This window comes from Alosa alosa, chromosome 21, assembly GCF_017589495.1.
Source record: "Alosa alosa isolate M-15738 ecotype Scorff River chromosome 21, AALO_Geno_1.1, whole genome shotgun sequence".
Classification (NCBI taxonomy): domain Eukaryota; kingdom Metazoa; phylum Chordata; class Actinopteri; order Clupeiformes; family Clupeidae; genus Alosa; species Alosa alosa.
The window spans coordinates 9108679-9120086 of NC_063209.1; the positions used below are offsets into that span (position 1 = coordinate 9108679).

Below are 11408 nucleotides of genomic sequence, written 5' to 3' on the forward strand. Positions count from 1 at the left end.
GTCCGATGATTGCATTGATACGTTCTTGTTGATCAGAACACAATCCTAAAAGGTGGCATTTATTGTGGCATTTATGGTGTCATGCATTGACTCCATTTTAAAGTATTATTTGTGTTGCATCCTTGTGCCTCAGTGTACATCATTATAATTATATCCATACCACAACATGTCATCAAAACTGAATACTGTTTCTATGCAGGCTGCAATAAGGCAACTCTTTAATGTAAACTTTCTTATGCTTTCTTTCTTGCTTTCTTTTATTCCACAAGCACACAAACCTGTATAACAGCCTGAAGTGTTAATTCATCTTGCAGAGGGGCAAATGAAGCGGGTTGGGCCTGGTTTGCCCTCTTTAAACGCTGGCCTATCCACTGGCCTTCTGTCCTCTGCCCTTCAACTCCAGTCACTCTCTCTCACTCCCCCTTTTCTCTCTCGTCCCCTCTTCTCCCTGCACCCCCACCCAGAGTCACCCGCGGCTTGTAAACGTTGCTATGGAGATGCTCTAGGAAACCCATAGAATCTCCCCCTCCACCCCTGGCACAATGAAGAAGTGTGTGTGTGTGTGTGTCATTGTGTGTATAGGGTCTCAGTGGGAAAAGTGCCTTTATGGGACAGAGTGACGCCAGCGCTCTTGGGAAAGGCAATAAACTAGTGGCCTTTTTTGTTACTGAATGCATCTGTCACTGCATATGTATGTGTGTATGCCTTTGCGACATCACGCTTTTTCGGGACACCAATAGGGATCAGTGAAGATGCCTCTCTTGATTGCACACCAGTCAATAGCTCTAGACCTCACAGACCCGGTTACCTTGCATATTGTCAGGACAGCAGGACACTATTCATAGGTGCCACCTACGTCACTATCAAATAGAACGCCGCCATGAGACACAAACAAATAGATTACACATAGCCTGCAATCTTATTCCTTAATGAGAATCTAAGCAGCGTGTCTGTGAGAGAAATTATATGTTATATAAATTATATGATACATGTGACTTTATATGCCTAGAATATAATGTATTTGTTGTAAAGTTACAATGGGCTATGTGACCTATTTGCCCAATACATTGCTCACTCTGACAGGAAGTTTGATTGACACCGTGTCCTATATACAGTGTTGTTAACACAACCACATTTCCATGCAGATGAATCAAGATCTATGTAAATAAATGTCACACAGGAAGCAATAGAAGCTTCTGAGTAGCAGTCTTATCGGAATGCTCTGCTTACTACATACTGAACAGAGCACTGTTTCTTTCTGCAATATTGTAAATGGGTATGTTGACTGGCAAAAAATGTCCTGGATATTTTAATTCCACGTTCTGCAGCGTCTCAATTACAGTAATTTCCTGTGTTTTAGCCGCATTGTGTATAAACCGCAGGACAGTGTTTTATGCAAGTTAAAAAAACAAAACCGTATTAATACCAAATTAACCACCCCTGTGTATTAACCTCATAGCTGAAGAAATTTCGCAAAATAATTTGGCTAATAGTTGAAAAATGATGGTAGCAGATGGTAGCTGTTGAAGTAAGGTGAGATGATGAGGGAACTTTCCCCTAGAGTAAAACATAGCATAGGTGAGAGGCCAGGTGTTGCCCTAACTTCACAGCTATCCTGGGTAATCAGTGCTGCATGGCACAGGCCTGTCATTTTGCCTTCAGGTCATAGGGTCATGCGCATGATTGCAGCATTATTACAAACTGTCTATATAGTGTTTATTGTAAACATGGCACTGAAGTTAGGCAACTTTTTAAAAAATGCAAATAAACCGGTTATGCAACATCTGCAGTTCATTATATTCTTCACAGGCAGTCGGAAAACTGTGTTGAAAACGTTTAAGCAACACCTCTGTGCCTAACCGAAACAGACTATGCCCATCTGGACTTGCACAGTGTTATTTTACTCCTAATGGCTTTACTGCCATCTAGTGGACGCACAGAACTCTTACACAAATGTATTTAACGAATCTCACTGTGTGAACAGTTTATGAACAGAGACTTATGAATCATACGGAATCATAATCATATGAATCTACGGTAACTTTAACGTCAACTACACACATTGTTTAGCTTCAGGCCAGGCAGTTAAACATTTTTAGAAAATAAAATAAATGTTGAGGAAAAGACCAAGCAAAGTTACGAAGGAACTAAAAGAAAGGGACAGAGATAAGACAAGGACAGAAATTATTTATTACCGAATTATTTCCTTCGGTGTCATTTCTACGGAGCGGATATGAGGTTTATTTTGAAGAGGGCTGCTCCCCGGATGCGTTCGTCAGTGTCTGGAGTTTCCAACCGAAGTTCAGTGAGAGGGAAAGCACGACTCTAGTGGGGCGGTAAGTCAAAAGTCAACTTCCAAGTAACATTTAACAAGTTTCTTCTGTCTGTTCGTAGGTAACATATGGATACACGTATTTGCATTTGTATGACTATGGCAGTGTGGGAAAGTTAAAAAGTAGCTACTTTGGTTAACATTAGCCAGGTTGCGTTTCTTGTCTTGATACGACTGGCTAGGTATCTTTCAACTTTGGGAGTTGATTTGGCTACTTGTTGTAAGTTATTTAAGAAGTTAGTATGGTAATTAGTACTGTAGGATAGTGGTCTGGGTTGGATCAGATCGTTTCATGTTGTTTATGCCTATTATTTGTAAGAAAAGAATCTGTGTTACAGCAACACCTTGTTAAACAATTGGTGTGTAGCGTTAGCCTAACGTTAGTTCATAGAGGTTTAACAAAACCATTCCGTTAGCTAAGCTATCTTAGCTAGACATCTTCCTGGAAATTCTCTCTGTAGCCGGCTAACAAGTTAGCTAACAACTTTAGCTTGAGACACCCGCTATATTGACTGAATTCTTTGATGGTGACCTTCATCTAGGGACATATTTTGCTTCATTAAGTTAGACTTTACCTTAAATCAGTTTGATGACCGTGTACAATCTTGCGGCGATTATAAAGGGGTTGTCTCTTTTCAATAACTTGACGAGGAATTGTAAGGTGAGAAAAGTTTCGCATAGACTACGTTAGCTAAGTTAATATTAAGAAGTAACCACTAGAACATAATTTGACTTTATGGTTTACCTGTGATACCAATGTTGCTTGACCTATCTTAAGATATGTATAGGGAAGGCTGAGGTTTGGTCATGAACCTCCATTAACTAGCTCAGCTAAACTCAGTCAAATGGATCAAGAACATAGGGGAGTGGTCTGCATCAATAAACAGCAGTCTGGTGCACAGTGGGACAACATAACTCGCCTGGGTCTTGTGTGTTTGTGTTTTAGAAGGCTGTCCCACCTCTAAATCACTCATTAAATGCTACTTAGCTGTGTAAACATTGACAGATAATATTCTACAGGAAGCCAGGTTAATTTGGTAAATAGCAAACAGCTGCTTGTGACCATCACAAGTTGTTTAAAGTCCACTGTTCACTGATGACCTACCTCAAGTCAACATTCAAAACACAATGCATTTAGTAATAACTAAAGCTGTTTCTCATTTCTCACATTCTCTGTTGCAATATTTACTCTTACTCTTTCATTCATCTATCTGTGTGTACTTTCCCTCTCTCCCTCACTCTCACTGGTTCTGTCTCTCACTTTATATTTGCTTATCTCCCTCTCTCGCTCTGTCTGTCTCTCGCTCTCTCTCCAACAGGTGTCTGAACCGTGGAGGAGTGAGTGAACGAGCGAGAGAGAGAGAGAGAGTGGAGAAGAGAAGTCGAGCAGGATGCAGACCATAAAGTGTGTGGTGGTGGGCGACGGCGCCGTGGGCAAGACGTGCCTGCTGATCTCCTACACGACCAACGCCTTCCCGGAGGAATACATCCCCACCGTCTTCGACAACTACAGCGCCCAGATGAGCGTAGACGGCCGCACGGTCAGCCTCAACCTTTGGGACACGGCTGGCCAAGAGGAGTACGACCGTCTGCGCACACTCTCCTACCCGCAGACCAACGTCTTCGTCATCTGCTTCTCGATTGGCAGCCCGTCGTCGCATGCCAACGTGCGGCACAAGTGGCACCCGGAGGTGTCCCATCACTGCCCCAGCGTGCCCGTGTTGCTCGTGGGCACCAAGAAGGATCTGCGCCACGACCCGGACACCCTCTCCCGGCTGAAGGAGCAAGGCCTGGCGCCAACCACGCAGCAGCAAGGTGGCGCCCTGGCCAAGCAGATCGGCGCCGTCAAGTACCTGGAATGCTCGGCACTCAAACAGGAAGGCGTGCGGGAGGTGTTCGCCGAGGCCGTGAGAGCGGTCCTCTACCCCAACGTTAAGAAGAACAGCAAGAAGTGTGTGCTACTATAGTTTTGTCATAAGGAAAAGGAGGTGTTGCGGGGGACTTGGCGGTGTGAGGGGTTTGTAGGGAAATCGGAGTACAAGTGGGTTTATGGGATGAGAAACGGCAGCAAGCAGTAGACCCTGTCTGTTGGAGGACTGATGTGGATTGAACAACACTGTGGTCCTGAATACTGAAGACTTCATTCAGAAAGCCCTGGCTTACCCATCCACCCCTCCCAAGTGGCCCCTTGGTCCTTCCACTTTTCTCGGCTTCTTTTTACCCTCATCTTGCTGCACAGGACTACATTTGATTTTTGTATTACCCTGTTGTACCCATCAGTCTATGTACTTCCCTGCTCTCTGCCTTGGCTGCTTCATCATTCTATACCACTGGTTTGCTCTCTAACTTCTCAAAAGCTCAGCTGGTCCAGCTGGAGTATCAGTGACTCGTTTAGCTCGTCTGGTCCAGTCTGAGTGGGTGTTTTGGTTTCTTTTTTGGCCACAGCAAAAAGCCTTCTCTGCACTCGTGTGGTTTGAGTCATCAACCCCAAACACACCTTAGCTGGAGAGCCCTGTTGCAGGTAGAATGATGAGTTGGAACAACGTGTTGTGGAGTCGCGATGCTTGACCAGTAAGGAAATATTTCAAGACTGTGTTGGGTCCAGCCTTTTTGGCCTTCACTGAAGATTGGATTAGATCTTGTGCTTTTGGACTGTCACTGAGTCTAGTCTTGGCTTAAATCAGTACTGCCGGGACAGTCCCAGTGTAGTCACGTTTGCCTTCAGAAATGTGCCTGAACCACTTTGCTTCTTCTCTCTTTTGAACTTGTCCTTTGCATACTGCATCAAGCCTGCATCCTGTGTGATCTTCCAACTGAAGAACTTCCTTCAGGACTGCCTATTTGTGCCTATTGAAATCAACACCATCAGCGTGTGAATCATAAGGAAAAAAAAAATATATATCTCAGTGTCGTCGTCACGCCTTTCCCATTGCCCAGGAATGAGCCATATACGAAAACAGACTTGTCTGTTCACCAGCTTGGCCTGCCCTGATGGCAGTGACCCCAATATGCTGCTCCCCTGTTCTGTGTTTCTCATCAAGGGCACCTCTGTGTCCAGTCGTCAGATTGGCTAAGGGCGGACTGAACGCGAATACCAGGGACTGCCAGTTCGGATCTTGTCAAGAATTTTTGTGTTGTTTTGTAATCAGGCTGAGAAGATAAGTCATGATAAGCCAAAGTTTTTTTTTTTTTGTGTTGTAGTTGTTCTTTTTGGATTTTGACTTTTTAGTTTGCGTTAAACTGCTTAGCACTTGGGTCTTGTGATATAAAAAAAAAAAGGGGGCGGCTAGTTGTGCCTGACTCAAAAATCACCTGACGAATCACCTCACACTCAGCCTGGTGCAAGCTAGGGGCCTGACAGCATGCTAGCTATCGACATTCCAGTGCACATGTGCTTTTCGGGCATCCAAGCAGATGCCTGCCTGAAATTCCAAAAAGTTTTCTGTGACTAAGTGCTTTAAGATTCATTGAAAAATCTATTTTATGCATATCTGGAGATGATCTAATTATGGATATAAATTGACAAGTGTGTGTGTGTGATTAGATTGTATTCCGTTAGTCTGTTAGAGGGTTATCCTGAGTATCTCAAACTGACACTCTTCTGAGTCGGTTTTGCCTAGAGGCTGAGGAGATTTGTCACAAGACTGAAATAATGTGATGGTTATCCGTAATGTTTATGTTGGTATTGGTGCAGTCCAGTTTGTGCCATTTGGAGCATTTAGAAAATCATATCCTGTTTGCTCTCACAGGGATGTGAGAGCAACTTTTAACGTTTGTTTAACGTGTGTGTGTGTGTGTGTGTGTGTGTGTGTCTTTGTGGCATTGTGATGTGTATCTGCATGTGTCTAATTGTAGACAGAGTGTGCATTTCTTAGTGTGTGTGTGTGTGTGTGTGTGTGACAACAGCTTGTGTGGTAGATTCTGCAGAAACAGAATTGCACGACTTGCTTAAAGACCCCAGCAGTGACGGCTGATGGCCTATCACTTTTAATAAGCCTGTGTCTGTCTGTGTGTGTGTGTGTGTCCTCTGCAGCTTGTCCTTGTCTGCTGCCTCTTTGTTGGCGGGCTGCCTTTGGCGGCCACAACAGCAGCCCATCAGATGGCCGAGTGCACGCACCCGATCCCTTCAGTGCAGATCACAGGGACGATAAATGCTGGTCTGCCGTGTGAAATGCTCTCCTCCTCCTCCTCCTCCTCCTCCTCCTCCTCTCCATCCTCCCCTAGGCATCCTCACTGACAACCAGTTTCTGCACACATCAAGCAGAGCTGTTAGACACTCACTGACAAAGGTCTTTCCATTTGAGTTTTGTTTTTTATTTTATTTTATTTTATTCATTTTTTTGGTAGGAAGATGCATTATTTTTTTTTTTGTAAGAAGGATAGATGTCATGATTAATATTTGCGGAGTGTTCCTCAGCGTGACTTCATGTAGTGGACGAGGGTACCGTTCCACTGACCGAAATGGAAGCATTGTTTTGTTAACGCGCCCTGACTGCAGTCTTGTTTCCTCCTATTGTCAGGAGACGTCTGTCTGGCAATTGTTTCAGAAAGACAATGCGGTTTCACTGGCAAGTCATCAAAATGTTGACCATTCCAAAGGTGAATTTGTATGCAGGCGAGTCATAGCTTTTAGTAGCATTGTGTTTTTAGAGACCTTTTTATTGCAACCTGTATTTTGAGGAGTCTGCTTTTAAACATCTGTGCAGTTTGGACACAGAGGTCTAGACTTAACCAGACCTCTGTTGGGTGTGACTGCATACTTGTCATTTTTTTATGTTCATCTCTGGCATAGGTTGTTTTTTTTTTTTTTAAGATTTGCTCTTGACCAAAGAGCCCCATTGGAGGCTGTAGGAAAACCGTATCCCAAAGACGGCTAACCTCTGCTATTTAGTGAGCGGAGCGGCCAGAGGGGGCTTAGAGAGTGAGGCACAGCTGTGCAGTCACGCCACCACCTCAGAGACATGGCGGCCTCGCCCAAAGACCTGACACTTTTAGTGGTGAGAGGGAGCGAGTGTGTGTGTGTGTGTGTGTGTGTGTGTGTGTGTGTGTGTGTGTGTCGTGGGCAAAGCTTAAATGCCAACGTCACGGCTACCAGGTGCAAGCCACTTAATCTCCACTTTGGCCAAAGATTTTCTTCTTAAACTCCAGCAGTGAAGTTGTATGTGTGTGTGTGTATGTGAGAGAGAAAGAGAGAGCAAAAGAAAACTAGCTAAGATGCTTGAGATTTGTACAGATATATGTCTAGCAATAAAATCATTAGATTTTAGCTTGAGGGAAAAAGGTATATCTGTAAAATGGGATTACCTTTTTTTTTTTTTTATTTACGGAATCAGAATTCCTTGTACAAATAAGTGCCTCATTCAAAAAAAGCCTTTTAAAACCCACGGATCTTAGAAATCGTGTGTGTGTATTTGCTTGCACGGTTATGATAACAAGCAGGCGGATTGGCAGTGCTCAAAGTGTTTCCTGGACAGCGCATACAGAGGGAAGTAAAAAATCTCTGCTTGTGTCTTTGACAACAAGCACAGGCTTACGAGACTGCTGCTCAGAACTTCCAGAAACTTCTGCACACACATCCACCCACTTGGAATGTGTTTTTCAGAACTGTACCGCCACCCACCCTTAACCAAATACTATAGAATAGATTTTTCCCTGCTCATCGTATCTCAGTTTTAGATTATTTTTGTGTTACTGTGGTGACTGGAAACTGGGTGAAGTCTCACAGGAAATGATGCGAGGGTGAGACATGCATGTATGTGGCCCTGTCGACCTCACTGATGGGGAGTGTTCCTGGTAACTGCAATGACAAATAGCTGTTGATTCAGTGTTTCAATCAAGGGTATGTTAAGCATTCCAGCAGTGTGTGTGTGTGTGTGTGTGTGTGTGTGTCCACTTAACAGTAGTGTCTTCATTCCTTTTTTCCCCTCTTTAATTTCACAGTTCCAAACTGAATAAACCTAGAGGTTGGCACATGTCTTATGTTTGTGTGCAGATATATGTGTGTGTGTGTGTGTGTGTGTGTGTGTGTGTGTGTGTGTGTGTGTGAATGTCTATGTCTGTCATGGTGTGTGGTACTACATATATACACTGGGAACTTGATTATGTTTTATGTCAAATTTGTCATTTTTATATAACAAACATATCTGTATAAATGAACTAACAGTAATTTTTAAATTATATTAAATAAAATTGTTATAGTTTACATGCCCTTTCTTGTCTTTATTAAAAACATTTTACGTTTCATTCTTTAAACTATTGTGCTATTGAGTGAGGATATGTCTGTCAGCCCTGCATTGTGTGATGACAGTCATTAGCTCTAGTCAGAGCAGCGCGCCTCTGCTGATTTGCAGATGTGCAGACACCGCCGGCACCCTCACACACACACACACACAGGCATGTGCAGATGCAGAATTGTCACACCACAAGCCCACATTTCTGTGCAGAGAGTGAGGTGTACGCGTCGCATACTAAAGTTACACAAGCATCCTGCCCACCTGTCCCCGCATAGCTGCAGACAGGCTGCGGCCGATGGCAGTATGCGTTCAGTAATAGGGTATGTCTGTGGGTTAGGGTTATGGTAGCAGTTTTACTCAGCAGGTTTGGTTTTGAAATGGCTGTTCTAAATTGTCAGAACAGCACTGGGGATGTTCTTTAGTCAAATGTCACATCCCAGGGCTCAATGGCCAGCATCCTTATGCATTTATTATTCCATGTCTTGGGTGAAATAAAAAGCTATAGTCATATGTCCTATAGCTGTTAATAATTTCAGGCATCCCATGTTGTTCAATGATATGTTATTACAGGTATCACCCAGGCTGTGCCATGTTGGATGTACCACCATTCAACACTGGGTGGCAGTAGATTGCCTGTTAATTTAATTGCGTGCTTCTTGTGCGCTCTGCGACCATCCGTCAGTGTAGAGAAGACTTAAAAACTCGCGCAACTCCCATCAATCCTGAGAGCTCGAAAAGTCAGCCCTCTCCAAACGCTGAAAAATGCCTGTGGCCTTTATGCTGTTACAGTCTTTAAACATGACGGATGCTGCAAAGTTGACAATACACTTCCATTGCCTGGCCTTTTCTAAGAAAGCAAACTCATACTTTATGTGGGTGGGGGTGGTACCAGTCCACTGTATTCTTCATCAGTTATATAGAGGAGTACTCAGAAATGACTATGGCCCAGATCTGGCTGATATAACCAAGAGAGAGAGAGAGAGAAACTCTATTGGCCTTTCTAAAATGGGCCTTGTGGTATTGCAGGGGGTGTCCGAGCCAATGGAGTACATACACTGTGTTGCCCACCAAGTGTCCACTCCTGGACCACAGCTGACATCCTCCTGATGAATAAAGGATGAACAAGACTCAGGCAATTTGTTGATTCATGTCGGGAAGTGGCTCTGTTGTACTGAAGGCCAGTGATCTCTTATTGGATACCCTTTTGATCTTTGGTTCTTCCCTCTGCCATTAGGTTGTATGAAGTCAGACCTCCCTCCCTCCCACCCCCTCCTTCCCCCTCTCTCTCTTTCTACTCTCAAATTCAAATTCAAAAGTGCTTTATTGGCATGACAAAAAAGGTATTTGCATTGTTGGCAATGCAATCAAACAGAAGTATGCATAGAACAAGATGTATATATATATACTTAGATGTTCATAAACATATATAGATGTGAACTTATATAAAATAACCATAGGTAATAGAGGACAAAAACAATACAATACATATATGTACATATACATCTCTCTCTCTCTCTCTCTCTCTCTCTCTCTCTCTCTCTCTCTCTCTCTCTCTCTCTCTCTCTCTCTCTCACTCCCTTCTTGTTATCCACTGGTGACTATGCTGTTGATATGCCTGAGTGAACCCGTGTTATTGGGCTAATTTGTGGTTCTTTTCATCGGTGCGGCTGTATCAGTTTTCTGCTTGCGAGTCATCATCTGTGCTGTGAAACGCAATTGCCAGTTCGGTTTCAAATGAAATTTGGAAGCTCCAGGTGCACGCCTGTCTGTCTGCGACAGCTCGCAAAGTTGCAAATGGAAAACCAGCTGTTGCATGAAATTGTGAACAATGTGGTTAAGTGTTGAAGTGTTGGTTTTCCTCTGATGTTTTTTCTCGTCTCTCAACTTTAAACATTCCTCTCTCAAGCTACGCGAGTTAAACTGAGAGTAGGCCTCTGTGTATGGGTGTGTATGAGCAAGCAATTATTTATATATATATAGTATATATAGTGTGTGTGTGTTTGATTGAGACAAGCATTTGTGACCATCCTGACCTCCTCCATATCTGCTCCTGTGCCCTCTGCGTTTGATGAGCTACAGAAGCCCATCCATCAGCTCTGATCTCTGACTTCAAACAGCTGCAAGATGAGGAGAGAAGGAGAGGGGAAAAAAGATGGCCTTGGCCTTGAGACACCGCAAGCAAGCTGAGAGAAAGGAAGGAGGAGAAAAACAGGAGGAAGAAGAAACAAGGTGAAATATGTGAGTTTAATCTTTGGAATGCAAATGACTGATTTGAAAACACAAGCGCAAATGAACAGATGGAGTCTGGGTTTTGTTAAAAAGGCTTTTGAAGAGAGTGAAAGAGAGAGAGAGAGAGAGATGAAAAGAAAGAATGAGAAATAAAAAGAGACAGCATTTCTCCTCATAATTGTCAACACATTTGATTTATATAGCGCATTTCATACACAGAGGTCCCAGAATTACGGGGGTGTGACTCAAATGAGTGCTTTATTGTTCCATCTTTTTTTGTTCATGGCTTGAGCTCAAGGTGTGTGTGTATTGGTGTAACCTACCTCTCCCTGGGTCAGTAACCATGCAACTGAAGGTGTGTGTGCGTGTGTGTGTGTGTGTGTGTGTGTGTGTGTGTGTGTGTGTGTGTGTGTGTGTGTGTGTGTGTGTGTGTGTGTGTGTGTGTGTGTGTGTGTGTGTGTGTGTGTGTGTGTGTGCATGTGTGTGTCTAAAAGTTTGCCGGTAATAGTTTTTGGGAAGTATGTGTGCTTTGCAGTACAAGTAGCGGCTTCATTTGGAGAGAGGTCGTGTTATTTTGGCTTTGGGCTGAGGCAGCAGGATAACACAGTTGCTGA

The 11408-nt window shown here is 43.6% G+C and overlaps 1 protein-coding gene across 1 annotated transcript; it reads left to right on the top strand.

The window, feature by feature from the left end:
- The first annotated feature begins 3578 nt into the window (after window positions 1-3578).
- LOC125286418 (rho-related GTP-binding protein RhoG-like) lies at window positions 3579-4331 on the top strand. The gene has a single exon (XM_048231497.1). It carries the CDS (start codon window positions 3724-3726, stop codon window positions 4297-4299), a length of 576 nt encoding a protein of 191 aa, XP_048087454.1. The 5' UTR covers window positions 3579-3723; the 3' UTR covers window positions 4300-4331.
- Window positions 4332-11408: the final 7077 nt, after the last annotated feature.

Excerpts from the sequence above, each read along its gene's own strand:
- LOC125286418 (XM_048231497.1), top strand. The coding sequence starts at position 3,724 with ATGCAGACCATAAAGTGTGTGGTGGTGGGCGACGGCGCCGTGGGCAAG.